General features: G+C 44.3%; 1 protein-coding gene across 3 annotated transcripts in view; it reads left to right on the top strand.

The window, feature by feature from the left end:
- LSP1 (lymphocyte specific protein 1) overlaps positions 1-18,195 on the top strand; it is a 115,131-nt gene that overhangs the window by 65,730 nt on the left and 31,206 nt on the right. For all 3 annotated transcript variants that reach the window (XM_060261203.1, XM_060261202.1, XM_060261204.1), the window contains exon 2: positions 14,711-14,863. In XM_060261203.1, the coding sequence (XP_060117186.1) occupies positions 14,711-14,863 (153 nt within the window). The remainder of the gene's footprint in view (positions 1-14,710; positions 14,864-18,195) is intronic.

Below are 18,195 nucleotides of genomic sequence, written 5' to 3'. Positions count from 1 at the left end.
TAAACCAACTAGATTTACATGAGAATACCTTGTATTTTGTAACCCCAAAGTAATGCCAAAATTCAATCCATTTGACTATCACATTTTAATTCTGCCTGTCTTTTAAGGAGCTCAGAACATTCTGAGTAGTTTTGTATAATTTGCAACCTTTAATTCATATATTTTTTTTATCAAAAAGAAGACCTATCTTCTTATCCCATCAAATTCTTCATTATGAGCTTAATTGAAACTGAGGTGCCAGTCAAAGCCCACCACCTGCCTGCAGTTCCAGGTTCTCCTCAGCTCCATTTAATTCTCACAACAAACTTAGGAGATAGCCTTTGCTGAGAGATGGTGCTCAGCCCAAGGGTACTTAATATTTTTTGTGTCTAAGAGGTGATTTTCAATCCATTCTTCCTGGTCTTAGTCCAACAAACTAGTCTGTGCACTTTAGTGGCTGGAACTGCAGGCAGGTGGTGGGCATGACTGGCACCTCAGTTTCAACCCTGCTGAAAGCATAAAGAATGATTAAGCTCATCATGAAGAATTTGATGGGATAAGAGAATGGGTCTTCTTAGTAATTAAAAAAATGAATTAAAGTTTGCAAATGATACCAAACTACTCAGGATGGTAAACACTAAGGCTGATAGTTATGAGCTCTATAAGTATTTCCACAAATCGGCTGACAGGGCAGCAATGTGTTAAATGAAGTTCAACATAGGTAAGTGTTAACAGTGGAACAATACCACCCCCCCAAACTTCAAATATCGGCTAACAGAGTCTGAACTTGCTGACACTGAGAGGAAAAGAGACCTTGGGTTTGTACTGAATACCTCAATGGAAATGTCAGCTCAGTGTGCCACAGCAGTGAAAAAGGCTTTATGCTGGAGATTATTTCAAAAGGAATTGAAAATAAAGTATAATGCCCAGTACAGATGTGGTGCAGCCTCATTTGTGCTGTTCTGGTCAGTGTATCTCAAAAAAGACAATGCAGAGATGAAAAAAGTACAAAAGAAGACAACCAAGATGATTAAGGGGTTGCAGCGCTTTTCCTATAAGGAAGGGTTGAAATAGTCTGGGACTTCTTGGTTTCCACCAACAAACAAACAACAACAACTAAGGGGGATGTGGAAGATGGGTCTATCAGTGGTTACTGGCTGTAGTAACAAGATGGAACCGCTACATTCAGTGGCAGTAAATCTCTGAATATCATTGGCAGGAAGCAACAACAAGGGAAAGTCTCAGCCTCTGTAATCTGTTGTTGCCCCTCCATAGTACCGGTAAGTGGTTGGCTGCTGTTTCAGACAGGATGCTGGACTAGATGAATCACTGGTCAGCAGCATGAAGAGACAGACACATTTAAGAATGGGGACAACTCCTGCAGTCAAAGACAACTATGCTGCCCAGCTCTGGAGATGTGGGCTGGAAAACACCCTGAGCCAAGCTTAGCTCAGCTAAGCTCATTCTTCTCCAACTGAGCATTCATTAGATACCCTCATTCCACTCTTGATGCCCACCTGTCCCTCAGAAGCGTTATGGCTAATTCTCCCCTTCTCATTGTAAAAATATGAGCTCCTCCCTGACTACTCTCATTCTCAGAATTTCCAAACTCTGCAGGCTGACAGATTGCAAGCAGAGCAGCTGCCTTGTATGTGGCTGTTAGCTGTATATCACTCTAGCTATGCACAAGGGCTGTTTATGGAATGTCTGCTGCTAATGAACTGCAGTAGGACAATTTCTGTTGCCTACCTGATCTCTAACTGGTGCAAGCTGATTAGGGCCTTGATGGGACTTTTTGCCACAGTGAGACTGGCCCTGAGTGCTAGGGTGGAGCTCAAATCCAGTATGAAAGTCACTGTGTGGTACAATGGAAAGGTATGTAATTGCACAGTGGATCTGGCAAATATAGGTCTAAGCAGCACAATGAGGTTTAGAATGGACTGTTTGGTTTCAGATGGCAGATGAGTGAAGCCAGATATTAGATGCTCCTCCACTCTATCACCTTCCTGCAAGTAAAAAATTAGCAGCTCAAGGAAAAAGATTCTACTAGCCTGCTGCCTGCTGTCATAGATTCACATTTGCATGGGAATGTTTTAAAATGGCACCTCCTACTTGCATCCCATTTTGCCACCTTATTTCAACCCCAATCTGCTGCATGTATTGAGATTTCTATTCCAGATCCACACTTTATACCAGTTATATTTCACTGCCCATGTATATAAGCTGTGAAGGGGAAAATGTGTGTCTTACACAGGCAGAGGATCTCTGCCAAGAAGCTGCAGCCAATTGCAGTTCCCAAGTATATGACTGCCATGTGTTCCAAAGTGTTTGAAGATGTCCATAGGACATCTTCAGAGTGCATGCATGGAAGCTGTAAATCACCAGTGTATAGATGGCAAAATGCCTGCTCTGAAGTGTATGATTTTGCCTGCAGCTGTAACTCTCTTTGTGACCTTTGATAAGCCACTATCTTCCAACTTTAGTTGAGCATATCATTACCACCAAACAAAATCACTGGGGGAAAAACAGGCTATAAATATTGTCATTACCCACTAAGCAGAAAGGGAGATTCCAATTATGTGTTCACAAACCAAAAATCAGGCAGCCTACTTGGACCTTTAATAGTACTGGTGCACATGAGGAGGCATCTGCCATTGTGCCTTTTGCCTTGTTCTTTCCAAGATCATGTTCCTCTTTTTTATTCCCTGACTGTTGAACTAAGCAGGCTAGTTAGGGTGCCCCACAGCAGATGGGGGAGGAAGGGGAATGATGGAAAGAAATGGAGTAAGTGGCAAAATGACAACCTCTTCTCCTAGTGAATAAGTACTCTTCAAGGCACAGATAGGTTGTTCAGAATGCAAGACGGCAGACCTTCTCACAAAGTCCAGATATTTATATTATTTCTGGGGACATGGCAGTGTCAAGATTTGGACCTGACTTGTGAAGCCATGCCAAGAGTAACAACTGGTTCCTCCTTAGGCATTGCCTTGAGTCTCTCTAGAATGTATGTGTTGCTGATTTGCTGCAACACAGTTGGCTGTCACCCAGTGGCACTGTGGCTACAATCAGTGTTCCACTAAAGTTCACTGTCTGCAGGTGCAGCCTTGGTCACTGAACTCTGGAATCTGGAAATTCTGCCAGCTGGACGTATTTGATGTTTGCTCCCAAGTGGGAGGGTTTTCCCCTCCCTCTCCTAGTAGCCTTTGGGCAAGTTCATCCATATCTTTCTAAATGCACCACAGCTAGGCAACTGCACAGTATAGGACTTGGCCAAATGACATTTTCAGCCTTCAGTCTCTCCACAGAATGTATATAAAAGTCAGGAACCACTGGACTTTGACGCTCAAAGTGTTCCACTAGCATATGCCCTGTTAAAACAGGAAGCCTGTTAGTCTGAGAGCTCTTTCTCCAGAGTGCTTTCTTCTGAGCCTGCATTCATCATATTTCACATTCTGAAATATGTCTCCTCTTGCATTGCATGCTTGTGGAACTTACAAATTATTTGTTTCATGTTGTCATCGCTTATCACTTTGCCAAGTGACAGCTTCTCTTTCTGGAAGGATTGAACAACTTGGCAATATTTCCTTGATTGTCTGGGTTTTTCTTTTCTTTATAAATCTGTTTGGAACAACATAATTGTCTTTTCTCAGATTTCAGTTTTCTAAATAGCATGTGTTGGGATTCCATATTACTAGTCTCATATCTCCAAATTCCTTATATGAAATTATGTTTAGCTCTATTCTGCTCATCAGCTAGTAGGGGAAATGAAAAGGTTGGGATACTATAGTTTCCAGGTTGTGTGAACCCTTATTCTGCATAGACAAAAGTTGCATCATGGATCCTGTTTTCTGTAGGCAACAAACACACTGCAGTTTGGCAGGTGGCCAGTGCTGGAAACTCAGCTATAGAAGAGGTGAATGATTGATTGGTACCCACTGCAGTGGCTAAAAGGGGAAAATGAAAAATATAGTGCCATGGCCAATGTTCCCTCTAAGCTGCAGTCTTGTGAGCAAAAATTCTACTTTGTGAGCTACTGGCATTAAAGTTGTGAGCTACTGCATAAATTATTGTGCTCTGGGGTCATCCTTCCTGAGCTAAGACAAAAATGTGTGAGCTGGAGGCTAAAAATCTGTGAGCTACCTATATCAAGCTAATTCAGTTTAAAGGGAACACTGGCCTTGGCTGGTTTGTGAAAGATCAACATCTTTCAGTTGAGAAGTCTCTTTAAGAGTTCAGTTTCTAAGAGTTTTACTAGGAGCTGGAGATCATCTGGTAAAGAAATCTGGTAAAGAATTCCTCTCCTTCTCCCTTTGATATTGAAATGAGACATTTAACCTACTGTGTCCAAATGGGGAAGCCAGCATTGTGACCCACAGAGATCAAGTTGTCAACAGTTTGTTATTTTACAGGTTTGTAATACTGACTTCTAACATATAATTAGGAATAAGCTACAAAAAGCCACTAACCCTCTAGTTTAACCCCCTTCTGGTCACCAGACGCTTCCCAATCAGTTTCTGACAGGTTCCAATTATGATAGGGGAGGGATGGTGGCTCAGGGGAGGGATGGTGGCTCAGTGGTACAGCATCTGCTTGGGAAGCAGAAGGTCTCAGGTTCAATCCCTGGCATCTCCAAAAAAAGGGTCCAGGCAAATGGGTGTGAAAAACCTCAGCTTGAGACCCTGGAGAGCCGCTGCCAGTCTGAGAAGACAATACTGACTTTGATGGACCAAGGGTCTGATTCAGTATAAGGCAGCTTCATATGTTCATATGTGTCAGCTTCTGTCAGGTTTATGTCTGATTGCCCCCTGGTCTGCCTTATCTGAATCCCTTAGCCATGCCATGGTGTCAGTATGTTAGTTTGAAACCTTTTAACTTAAAACTTCTAAAGCAAACACCATTCTTGATCTTTTTTCCATCTCCCTTCACTTTTCTTCTTAGTTTATTAGCTCAATAGTCTGAATCCAATGCATCCTCAAATTTATTCTGTTGTTTGAACCACCAACAGGCAAGATGTTTCTAAGAGCTATTTTTTTTTCAAGAGTCTTGGTTTTAGTTTGTGGAGCCAGTCACAAAATGGCACCTTGCAAAAATATTACAGATTTGCAGTGCTTGTGTACGGAAACTTTTCCTTTGCTAGGGTAGCCAGGTGTCGGTATTTTTAACCAGTCAGTCCAGTAAATTAACTGAGAAAATACTGGAGTATAAATGTTTACCATTTTCTAATTAAGTAAGTCTGGAACCACTATGATCAAGCTCCATGCATGTGGTAATGCTTTCTTCTGTGGCTTGATAAAGCAGTGATATCCATCAGGTTGTTCTCCATTGTATAGGGTTGCCAATCCCCAGGTGGGGGCAGGGGATCCCCCGGATTGGAGACCCTCTCCCCGCTTCAGGGTTATCAGAAAGCGGGGGGAGGGGAAGGAAATGTCTGCTGGGAACTCTATTATTTCCAATGGAGACTTATTCCCACAGGAAATAATGGAGAATTGATCCGTGGGTATCTGGGGCTCTGGGGGGAGGCTGTTTTTTGAGCTAGAGGCACCAAATTTTCAGTATAGCATCTGGTACCTCTCTCCAAAATACCCACCAAGTTTCAAAAAGATTGGACCAGGGGGTCCAATTTTATGAGCCCCAAAAGAAGGTACCCCTATCCATTATTTCCTATGGAAGGAAGGCATTTAAAAGGTGTGCAGTCCCTTTAAATGTGATGGCCAGAACTCTCTTTGGAGTTCAATTATGCTTGTCACAACCTTGCTCCTGGCTCCACCCCCAAAGTCCCCAGATTTTTCTTGAATTGGACTTGGCAACCCTACCCTTGCAGCCAACATACATGGAACTTGGCTGCAGTGGTTGCAGGCTTATTTAATTAGAAAATTTATTTACTGGACAGGGAAAGGGGAAATACTACACTGACTAGTTTAAAACTCAACATCTGGCAACCTTAGTGGAGATTTAAAAAAGAGGCACATCCAATATGAGGTTCGGGCTCGATGCGCCAGTCAGTTCTGTACATATACTTCTGCCCCAGGACCAACATTTTTTGGAAGTGGGCTTTTTCCTACTTCCACATAGCATTGTGGTACATTCGTGCACCTCTGGGAGTTTACCCATCTTTTTAAAACCTAGTTTTCTCTAAAGGTTTGGGGAAGATCTCAATAAATCCCGGAAGGCTGCTGTGCAGTTGGGAAAATTTGGATTTTCTGGCTAGGAAATGTGCCATGCCTAAATCACCTAGAAGTGACGTAGGCATGCAGGGGATGTTGGGAGCAACACTTTGATTTTGGGACAAAACTCTATGGGAAAATGGCTTCAAACCACAGAGTTTTGTCCAAAAAACAGTGTTCCTCCACCTGCTGTCACCTGTGTGCCTACATCACTTCTGGGTGATTTAGGCACTGTGCATTTACTTCCTGCTTCTTCCCTCCCTGCTTCTGGTAAGTCGCATTTAGTTCTGGCTGGGGTGGGGGTCTGGTGTTCTTTCCCCCCACTTCCTGAGAGCCCTGAAAGAGAGGAGGGGCTCCAACTGGGGACTGACAACCTATTTCCAACCTACATGGCAACCATTTTCCTTGACCCTGTTCCCACTGCAGCCATTTCCCCCCCTTACCACCAGAAGGTTTTCTTTTTAAAATCAGCACCACAGTATTGTTATATTAATATAACATTGTAACAATAGGTGTAGTAGGTTCTCTGGATTCTTGGTTAGTTTTTTTTAAAAATAAGGCGTTGGGCTCTTTCCTTTTAGAAATATAAGAAAAAAGGCATATCTTTGCAACGAAAGGGGCTAGATTTACTTTTTAAAAATTAAAGCTGGTGATTCAAAGAACTAAACCTATAGTTCCAATAGTATATAAATTATATTCTAGTGCCATTTAAAAAAAAAAAATCAAAAGCCATGGTTGCCTATGGGAGGAGGGTGGCAACTGCTGTGTGTGTGTGGGGGGTGGTGGTGGTGGTAATTGGGGTACAGAAAACTGCCATATGGCAGCCCCGGTGGTGATATGCTTTATCTGAAGCCACCCCAACAACAAGAAAACTGGGAAGACACATCAGTTACTATAAAGCAAAAAACCCCAAACAAAACAAAAAAACCCCCATGTGGGGTGAAAACCTGAGATGTCTGTCTGCCCAACACCTGAGATGTCTGTCTGCCCAACACCTGAGATGTCTGTCTGCCCAATCCCCTGTCTGCCCAACACCAAACGTATATTGTAGATGATGTACAATATAAAAGGAAGAGGCTTTCATTTCAGTGAAACATTTTTTAAATTGAAGACTAAAAACTTTTAGAACAGTATTCTACAGGGAAAAACTAATTTCCTGCTCAGCTATAGTATGTAATGATTCACTGTGAATCATCCTATCTAGAATGGAAACAAGAAACCAGGGGATTGTCTGAAGGCGCATGATGTATCAGCCTTGCTCATGTTAAACAAGATTTAAGTCTGGTCAATACCAGGAGGGGAGACTCACTTGGTATCTGGTGTGTGCCACCTTGAATGCTATGATATAAGAAATGTGCAAAATGAAGGGAAAAAATAAATAGGGGATTATTTCTTTCATTTAGTTCCCCCCGCAAGACATTTCAGTTTAAGACCTTGAGCAGCATCACCCACTCACAAATGCCTCTCCTGTTTTGATATTTTGAAGGAAGGATGTCACAAGCTGTATTGTGGTACAGTTGGGTTGTTGGGGAGAACAAAATGTACACTTTACCAAAGAACATCACTGAAATGGTTCATAGTGCATATCAGTTTGTATAAGCAGATGAGAACATCTTTCTTTTCCTAACAAGAAAATGGTCAACTACTTAAAAAAAGACTGGTTAGGCCTGTTGAAGAAATGACATGTGACTATAGGCAAGAACCTTCTGCCGGGATGCCAGCACTTCCTCGCTATGCTTTTGTTACTCTTGAAGTTACTGTCCTTCGATTGTATTCAGTGCTGCCAGGACAAAAAAAGAGAGCAACAGATTGTGAGTTTGTGAGGTCATGGGGAGAAATTAGTCAGTTCAGCTAAGTAAAAAAAGGGAGTGGTTAAGGGGGACTACTACGGCAATACACAGGCCTGTCCCAGCATTCCTTCCAGCAGAGCAATCCTAGGACAGGGATGCAAACTAGACAGAGAAAAGTTGTTGTTCCCACCATAACATCTTAATTTTTTTTTTGGGGGGGGGGGTGGAGGGAATAGTGCTTTCTTTTGAAAACAATATGAAATTCTAATGAAAATGTAACTTTTTATTCTCCTGTTAAGAGGTTAGTTGGAAATTTTTGAGTTATGAACATTTCTGAATCTGACCTTTTATCTACTGTTGTCACATACATATTGAACAGAGGTCATGATGGAGTCCAGTGAATGACTTCATTGAGATTTAAAAAAAAAAAAAGCAAAAAGCTTTGCCAGGGCCCAGACAACCCTTTTCATGGGGACTATCAAGAAAACAGTAAATATAAGTAAGGAACAAATAAAGAGATCTCTCAGTCTCATTTTTCATAGCTACATAGTCTTTGTTCGTGTGTACCACTATGCTTTAATGGATGGGCTGAAATCAGGAAATGGAGGGAGAGTGTGCCAGTGTGTGTGTGTCTATATATGTGCGTGTGTGAAAGATTTTCATTTTGGCAGTGACATTCATTTCCTTGATAAGCTCCATGGTGAGAGAAAAATGCATGACTTTGCTAAAAAAAACCCCACCATCTATGCACTTTTGAACTTCATCTTTTCCAGCTTTACTACAGACCTAGTTAGGCTTTGTAGACTCCCCAAGAGAGGTCTGAGTTTCAGATATATTGGCTTCTTTGGAAATGATGAAAATGTGGAAAGAGATCTTGCCTTCCACAAAATGTAGCTCCTAGTGTGTCCCATCTTTTTCTAATGAACTATAAACACAAAATTAAATTACAAAGCGGTTTAGCCAATCTTGCAACAGTCTGTATCTTTGAAAAAGCACAAAGATATTGGTCACAATAGATGTATTGAAATAAACAAATAATTTAAAAATGTACACATAATATGAATCCCTTTTCTACAAAGCCATTTCCCCTTTGTATCTGAACTGCAGTCATATTGATGCAGTAATGGTGTTTGTGGGGTCTAATTCAGGAGGTTTAGGAAGAGGCACAATGAAAGGATCAGTAACAGTTAAACCCTAGATAATGTTATACCTTCCTAAGTCTTGGTTCCCCAGAGTCATATTTGTTTAGGGTTGTTATTACCCAGCTGGGAAATTCCTGGAGCCAGGGGAGGGTATGGTTTGGGAAAGGACTTCATTAGGGTATACTGCCACCCTCCAAAGTAACCATTTTCTCTAGGGGAAATGATATTTGTAGTCTGGAGATCAGTTGTCATTCCAGAAGATTTCCAGGCCCCACCTGAACATTAGCAATCTTACATTTGTCTTTAAAAATAACACAATCGGACATAATGTCTAGCTTGATTCCCAAGGGTATCTTGTATATATAATTCCCCTTTTGGTTGGGACTGGATGGGACTGTGGTGCATTAGCCTTTGGCCCATCAAACTGTCAATCAAGACCAACGGCTTCAGCTCCCCCTCACTATGGAGAAAGATAGCCCTTTTCCTATGTAGAGGCTGCAGGGAGGGGGAAGGCAATGGAAAGCTGAAGTTAGGGGCAGATAAAGGGAAGGAGATAGGGTTGCGAACTCCAGGTTATGAAATTCCTGAATATTTAAGGGGTGGGGCCTGAAGAGGGTGGGGTTTGAGAAAGGGTGGGTACAATGCCATTTCCTCTTGGGGAGCCACTGTTGCCAATCTCCAGGTGGAAATCGCTCAGAATTACAACTGCTCTTCAGATGACAGAGATCAGCTCCTCTTGAGATGTGTTGGGGGAGTGAATGCCTTCACTAGGGTGAGTGGTTGGGAAGACAACAAAGGTGGGGGGCACTCACCCAGAGCCTCTTTCCAGGGCTCATTGTATTTTCTCCACAATGGGCCTAGTGTTATTATAATTCCACTGCGGATTTCTCTGATGTGGTTGTTCATTTAGACATTTTGCTTTCCCTACAGTTTATGGGGGGCCATTCATAATTTTGGGGCCAAATTAGGGGCATTCAAGAATTTTAGGCAGCCATTTCCCCCAGTTCTAATCCCTTCCAACAGCTGATAGAGAAGAGTTGTTGTTCAGTCGCACAGTCAATTCTGATTATTTGTGACCTCATGGATCAAGTCACGCCAAGCTCCTGTCTACCACCATCCTATGAAGTTTGCTCAAATTCGTGTTACATCAGTAATGCTGTCCAGCCATCTCATCTTTTGCCGTCCCCTTCTTCTTTTGCCTTCATTTGGTGGCCAAAGTATTTGAGCTTCACCTTCAGCATCTGACCTTCCAGGGAACAGTCAGGGTTGATTTCCCTTAGGACTGATTTGATCTTCTTGCAGTCCAAGGGACTCTCAAGATTCACCAGTCATCATATCCTGATTTCAGGTTTCTTCCACATATCATAGGTCCTTAAAGTGGCATACTGCAAATTACATCATATATTAAGTAGCTGGCTGATAGCTCACTGCATATATTTCCGAGATCTGTGTATTGTTTGCATACGCCAGGGGTGGTCAACGGTAGCTCTCCAGATGTTTTTGCCTACAACTCCCATCAGCCCCAGCCAGCATGGCCAATGGCTGGGGCTGATGGGAGTTGTAGGCAAAAAACATCTGGAGAGCTACCGTTGGCCACCCCTGGCATATATCATAAATATAAAAGCAAAAGTTAGGGTGGCCATATGCCTGCTGGGATGGGTAGAGTTGGCAGCTCTGGGTTGAGAAATACCTTAAAATTTGGGTTGTGTGTATGTGATGGAGCCTAGAGAGGGCAGGTTTTGGAGAGAGACTTCAGCATGATACGATTCCATAGAGTCAACCCTCCAAAGCAGCCTTGTTCTCCAGGGGAACTGTTTTCTGTAGTCTGATGATCATTTGTAAAAACTGGAGATCACCAGGCCTGCTGGAGGTTGATAACCCTACAGATGTGAGAAACTTCCTTCCAGGCCTTTCCCACTGCAGCTCAGCTGAACAGTGGGAGAAATTAGGAGGTGGATGCCAGAGTCCCAATGTGCTGACTTCACTTCTGGCGCATCCTGAAGCGACGTCAGCATAGCACTCATGATGCTGTAGCAATAATCAAAACCCTATGGTTAAACCATATAGTTCTGGCTGATGCCACAGCATTTCTGGCAATGCATGGATGTCAATTCTGGTTGCAAAGTGACTTCAGCTCATCGTCCATGAAGTCCCACTAGGGTTGCCAGCTCTGGGACAGGAAATACCTGGAGATTGTGGGGGTAGAGTTTGAGGTTTGGGGAGGGTCGGGACCTCAGCCCATAGAATCCACCCTCCAAAGCAGCCATTTTCTCCAGGGGAATTGATCTTGGTCATCTAGAGATCAATGTGATAGTGGGAGAACTCCAAGTGCCACCTGGAAGTTGGCAACTAGGGTTGCTAGGTCTGTGTTGGAAAATACCTAGAGACTTTGGAGGTGGATCCAGGAGAGGGTGGGGTTTGGGGACGGCAGAGGCCTCAGCATGACACAATGCCATAGAGTTGACCCATTTTTCTCCAGGGGAGCTGATTTCTGCCAGCTGGAGATCAGTTGTAAGTCAGCAAACAGCAAACAGCAAGCCTTTATTGGCATAAAACAGATTTGAGATCAGTTGTAAAAGTGGGAGATCTCCAAGCCCTACCTGGAGGCTGGCAACCCTTAGTCCCATTTCGGAAGGTGACTCTCCTGGTTGCCTAAGTGGGAAATCTACAAGACTTGCTGAGGGGCAGTATTCCCTCTAAGCTGAATTAGTGTGAACTAGCTCACACATTTTTAGCCTCCAGCTCACACATTTTTGTCTTAGCACAGGAAGGATGATCCTGGGGCACACTAATTTTTGCAGTAGCTCACAACTTTAATGCCAGAAGCTCGCAAAGTAGAATTTTTTTTCACAAGACTCTGCAGCTTAGGGCATCTCATTTTTTCTTCTGCTATTTCCTGTTTCCCCTTCTTGAAAGCCCCCATGGGCCTCCCTATTCCTTGCTCCCTTCTCTCCTTCTCATCCATCAGCCAACCTACCTTTATGGATGCCTCAGTCCTCAGCTTTCTCTTCTAGCCTCTTTCTGGGAAACCTCTAGACAGTTTTGGCAGCTGGGCTGGGTCAGGCCTAGTTGCATAGATTTCCAGGGGGCACCTCACTTTCCCCAGAACCCCCTCCACACACTATCTCCTCTTTTCCTCCTTCTGGCAGCCCTCATAATACTTACTGGTCCTTATTTCCTTTTCTCTTTTTCATGAACGCACCCACCCACCAACCAACTAGAGTTGCCAGGCCCCTCCTGCCCAGCAGCTGGGCAGGGGGTGGAGGTTGGTGTAGGGCTGCCGTCTTCATATTGGGAAACTCCTGGAGATTTGAGGACAGGGGCCTCAATGGGATACAATGCTATAGAGTCCACCCTCATGAGAGCCAATTTGGTGTAGTGGTTAGGTGCATGGACTGGGAGAACTGGCTTTGATTCCCCATTCCTCCACATGCACCTGCCAGTATTATCTTGGGTCAGTCATAACTCTAGCAGAGCTGTTCTGCTCAAGAGCAGTTCTTAGAAAGCTCTTTCAGCCCCACCTACCTCACAGGGTGTCTGTTGTGGGGAGGGAAAGGAGATTGTAAGCCTCTCTGAGTCTTCTTCAGATAGTGAAGGGTGGGATATAAATCCAGTCTCCTCCTCCAAAGCATCCATTTTCTCTGGGGAAACTTATCTCTGTCATCTGGAGATGAGCTGTAATTCTGGGGGGTCCCTAGGTCCCACCTGGAGGCTGGCATCCCTACAACCAACCAACCACCTTTTATCTCTGCCCCCATCTTCATCTATTTTTATTATTTATTTACTTCATTTATATTCTCTCTCTCTCTCCACAGTGGAGACACAAAGCAGCTTATATCATTCTCTCCTCCATTTTATCCTCACAACAAACCTGTGAGGTAGGTTAGGCTGAGAGTGTGTGACTGGTCAACAAGTGAGCAGGTTATTTATTTATTTGTCTAAGTTTCATAATTCCCTGCAAACCTGGAGCTTTTCACAGGTTTGTAGAAAGATCTAGTCTTGGACCTAAAATTCATGTTACCAGATTGCAATGTTATAGAAACCCTTTCCTTTCCTCAGGGATCTGAGAGGTAGTTTTGGTGATAAGAGACTAATTCTCTGGTGGTTAGGACATTCTGAGAGGAGCCACATCAAAATTTTAGTTGTTGGATGAGGAAGGAAAACAGCAGGAAGCAGAAATGGCTGGGAATGTCTGTAGAATGATAGTACTTAGTACCCTCCTCTGACATTCTCTGCTGGCTGGTAGCCACAGCTTGGCTCAGGAATTCTGATGAAAATATAATGTTTCTAAGAAAACATGTCAAGATCTTTTCACTTTCAGTATTCTCTGTCACAGAGATTGAATGGGGAGGTCCAGGATTCTTGTCTGATTTCTTAGCCTCTCAGAGTCAGACTATATATTTTTATAGTATTCTTGATTTCCCTTTATTTATTTAACTTCCTTTGTCCCTACTCCAGTCTAAGGCATAGCATTAACAACCATAGTGCTTACATACAGCACCATGTTCATATACATTCCAAGGGCTGTTACTTAGGCCATGTCTCCACCAAGCATTTTTCACATAGCTTGCTAATCTGTGGTGCCACAGTCTGCAGGGCTTCTTACATTCCGTATGTTTTCTTCTATGGACACTAGCAAGGATCAGGAAGATGAGGCAATAGAAAATACAGAACAAACAGATTATTTTATTGTAACCACAAATATACATCAAAAGGAATACTTGAACTGAAGTAGCTGCTAGCAAGAACCAAACTCAACTGCACCTGGAAAGTGAACAGACTCTTACTAAGAGGCTGAGTTTGGTGAACCAGGACAGTCAATAAACAACACACACAATAGCTATTCTTCAGGTTTTCATACTAACTTGCGCAAAGGATGGAGCAATGTCTCACATTCTTCCTTCTAATTTTTTTTTTGCCTGGTTGCAGGAACTTTCCTAATGCATGGTTCCCAAACATAGCTACTAATTATCTTATCTTGAGGTCTCTCTCTTTGTGGATACATCATGTGTCAGAAACCACAGAGCTGTGCTTTTCAAATTGTGTTTTCAAGATGTCCTTGAAAAGAACGTGATGAAGCTTTCTTGAAACATACCTTGTCCATCCGCTGTATGGCTTCTGCTATAACACGCTGCTGGAGGAGGTTGTTACAATGTGTTTTAGAGTGCACACTTAATTCACGGGTGTGAAGCTCAACCAATCTCGGCAGTGCCCCAATGGAACTGTGAGTACCCCCTGGATCTTCTGCAAAGTATCATGGCAGGTCAAAGGGGGAAATGCTCCCTTGAAGGTGGAGAGTTTGAATACCACTGTGCTATGGGTAGGTACCTCCTGGCACAGTCATGCTTAGCTCTTGTGAATTAGTTCTACATACTGTTTAGAGATGGGTTTGCATGTTCTTCATATGAGTTTACTGTATTGTTTTATTACATTGTGAGCATATCTCTGGAGAGGCAGCTTATACATTTTCTAAATAATAAATTTCTAAAAGAATGAAGATTAAATTAGGCGAGGAACACAATCACTTCCTTGCTGTAGCATAGCCTGAGTGCCCTATATGTTCTTTAGGTTTAAAATTATTTTCTTTTAGTCACACCTTCATCCAGCATGCCTACATTTTCTTTGTGATTGCCAGGCTTACAGCACAGTGGAGTGTGGAAGACGAGGAAGAGGCAGCTAGAGAGAGGCGCCGAAGAGAACGTGAGAGGCAACTGAGATCCCAGGCAGAAGAAGGACTTAATAACACTGGCACAACTTCAGAAAATGGAGAGTCAGTACAAGAAAATCAGTAAGTAGAGACTGAGCACAAAACAATACATCTATTTGTTCTAAACCACTCTTTAAAAATCATGTTGCGTACTTCTCAGCTGCCTGATGAATAACTCAGTGTAACTCAAAAGTTAGCATGTTCTTATACTAATGGACATTAGTGTAATAAAAATGGTATTGTATTCATTTACAGCATTCTTAGACAGGAAAACAATACAACAGTAATTAAAACATTGAGGCTGATCTGTACATTATGCTAGCTGCGCAGAGGATGAATGAACCAACTTCCATGAGGTAGATTTCTCCAAACTGGGGATAAAATGTGCCAGTTGGATCACTTGTATCACCAAGAGAGTTTATATGGCACTGAAGGAAGTCATGGGCAACTGCTGGTGATTGCCTGAGATTCTCCATGCAACGGGTAGGATACATGTGGTCAGCTGTTCTGCACTTTAGTCACACAGTGCCGTGTGCATCTTGTAACCCACCAAGCTGACTAAAGCCCACCATCCATGTTTGGTCATCTGCTGTCTGTCTGGAACCAAGAGTTTTCTTCTTGTACTCCAATACTTCAACTGTGAATTTATCATCTTTCAGCAGCTAAGCAAAATCTGAGATGGGGTATCATCAAAAGAGATGTAATGCTGGACCTTCCAGCAGGAGGACTGGGATGAAGATAAAGCTTGATGTGACTATGGCACTTCCTGAAATTAAACACAGAAGTGTCCCAGTTGTGGTACAAGAGTGGTGAGGACAGGAAAAAGGCTGCATGTGCTGAGTAAAAGGTTGTCATCTTTCCCCCAACTCACCTCTCTGCAGCTTCTCACCAAACATGCTTTTCTAGTACCAGAAGTATCCTCACTTGAAGTGAAGCACTTGGGAGGAAGGCTCCAGGGAGAAGCTGTGGAAGGAGGAGGGTTCAGGGCAGACCTGTAGCCAGGATTTCAAATGTTGGGGGGCATTTAAATTTCTAGGAGGACACTTAATTTAATCATAATTAATTAAATTACTCCATCAGGCAAGGGGCTGTGATTTGGGAGTGGGGAGTGCTGCGCTCAGTGCCGGATTAAACCCTGTGGAGGCCCCTAGGCAGTCAAAAACTTGGGGGCCCCCTCACAAATTATCTCAGAGTGTCTGCCCCACCACCCATGGCCCCCACTGCAGCCTGCAGGCACCTTCTCAAAAGCCCCTTTGACAAAGCTGTGGGGGAGAGGGAGAGAGAGGCAAACTTTGCGATGATGCCCACATCAGCTGCACCAGGCAAGTCAGGCATAGAGCAGCTCAGTTACTCACTGCATGTGCAGGCTGGGAGGGCTGCAAGAAGGGGGAAAACTGGGGTGGGGGGCAACCTGGGGCCCCTAAAGGCTTGGGGGCCCATAAGCCAGTGCTTACTTGGCCTAATTGTTAATCCAGCCCTGGCTACATTGACACAGCCATCTGTTCCTGTCCCCTCTGCGATCCCCTCCCCCTGTCGTGGACCAGCTGGCAGTCAGAGCTGTCAAGGGTGCTGGGTTGCAGGAGGCAGTGGCCGCCAGCCTCTAGCTTTGCAAGGCTGGCCTGATGAGCGTGGCAGCAGGATGGCAAGGGGGGAAGGGAAGGTGGGAACCACCCCCATCACTGGCCTTGGAGTCTCGCTTCTCCCTGGCCCCAGCATCTGCCTGCCCTTGTGGCAGCAGCAACAGTCTGGGCTTGGGAAGGAGCAGCCACTGCTGCTATTGTATGTGCCTTGTTGCCTCCCAGGAGGTTTGCAGGTGGGCCACTGTAAGTCACCTGCTGCCAGCTGGTCCGCCAGCCAGTTGTACACCCCCTCCCCAAGTAGAAGCAGCATGCCTTGTCCTCCCCTGGCCAGCCGCTTGCCCACCATGGCCCATGTGGGGGCCTCCTCTCTGCTGCTGCTGGCCCTCTCACTGCCCCAACTCCCAAGGTGGTCGAAGAGGAGGAGTAGGAGGTGAAGAAGAGCAGCTGCCCTCATTGCTGGCCTTGGAGCCCCGCTCCTCCCTGGTACCCCAGCACCTGCCTGCCACCCACAGTGGCAGCAGCAGTCAGGCTGGGCCTGGGAACCACCAGCTGCCGTCGCTGCCATGCATGCCTCTTCCTCCCTCAGTCAGCTGCCTGCCCACCATGGCTCATGCAGTGGCATTTGAAGGGGTGGTGGCAGCAATGTTAAAATGCTGAGCCGAGCCAAAACAGTATGATTGGAGGTAGGAGTGAGAGAGAGAGTGAGTGACAGAGGGTGAGTGAGAGGGTGAGTGAGAGAGTGGCAAGGGCAGCAGCAGTGACAAAAAACTGATTTGGAAGTTGGGGTGCCTGAGATGGATGGGAGACTGAGGTGTCTTAGGTGTAAGTTGGGGGCAGGGCCCCAGGAGGCCCTTCTGTGGCTATGGTCGTGGTTCAGGGCCCTTCCCCTGAATGCCCTGTTTGCTAAACATATTGGGACCCTTCTTTCAATCAACGTTCAAATTGGTGTGTGTAGACTGGAGAGCAATCCTGTCACTATGACCACTTGAGTTCATTCTACCACTGATACTATCTGATAAGGATTTTGATAGCAGTTTTTTTTTTTAATGGGATAGATACAAATGCAAAGGAACATGGCTATTATTATACACAGAGTTATTTTAGAAAAGTTCTTTCCTTGTTTATTGTGTCTTATATCCCACCCTACCCCCCAAGTGGGTTCAGGGCGTCTCACAACATGTCAGGACAGCAGAAATTTAAGACATTAAAAACAACAAAGTAAAATATTAAATAGATAAAACATTAAGCAAGATCACAACAATTCAGAAGATAATGACCAACTAAGTGCTGGGACAAAGAATAAGTCAAGATGGAATCAAATTGGCCACTCCCAATGGTGGTTAATATGGGAGTGCCATGGATAGCCAATGCAAGGGAGGCCCATGTCATTGGACCTCCGCTGCTTCAACCAAAGGCCTGGCAGAACAGCTTCATTTTACAGGCCCTATGGAATTGTAACAAATCCCACAGGGCCCTGATCTAAGTTGGGAGCATGTTCCACCAGGCTTGGGCCAGAGCTGAAAAAGCCCTGGCTCTGGTTGAGGCTAGACAGATGTTCCTTGGGCTGGGGACTGACAGCTGGTGCTGGTCAGCAGAGCACAATGTCCTGCAGGACATATATGGGGAGAGATGGTCCCACAGGCATGTTGGCCTCCGACCACAAAGGGCCTTAAAGGTTAACATCATAACCTTGAATCTGGTCCAGTATTTGACTGGTAACCAATGCAGCTGATGTAACACTGGCTAAATGTTCACCCATGGAGATGTCCCAGACAGCTGGCATGCCACCACATTTTGTACCAGCTGGAGTTTCTGAATCAGATTCATGTATAG

The sequence above is a fragment of the Heteronotia binoei genome, chromosome 21, assembly GCF_032191835.1.
Source record: "Heteronotia binoei isolate CCM8104 ecotype False Entrance Well chromosome 21, APGP_CSIRO_Hbin_v1, whole genome shotgun sequence".
Taxonomy (NCBI): domain Eukaryota; kingdom Metazoa; phylum Chordata; class Lepidosauria; order Squamata; family Gekkonidae; genus Heteronotia; species Heteronotia binoei.
This window is presented reverse-complemented; position numbering and strand designations above follow the sequence as displayed.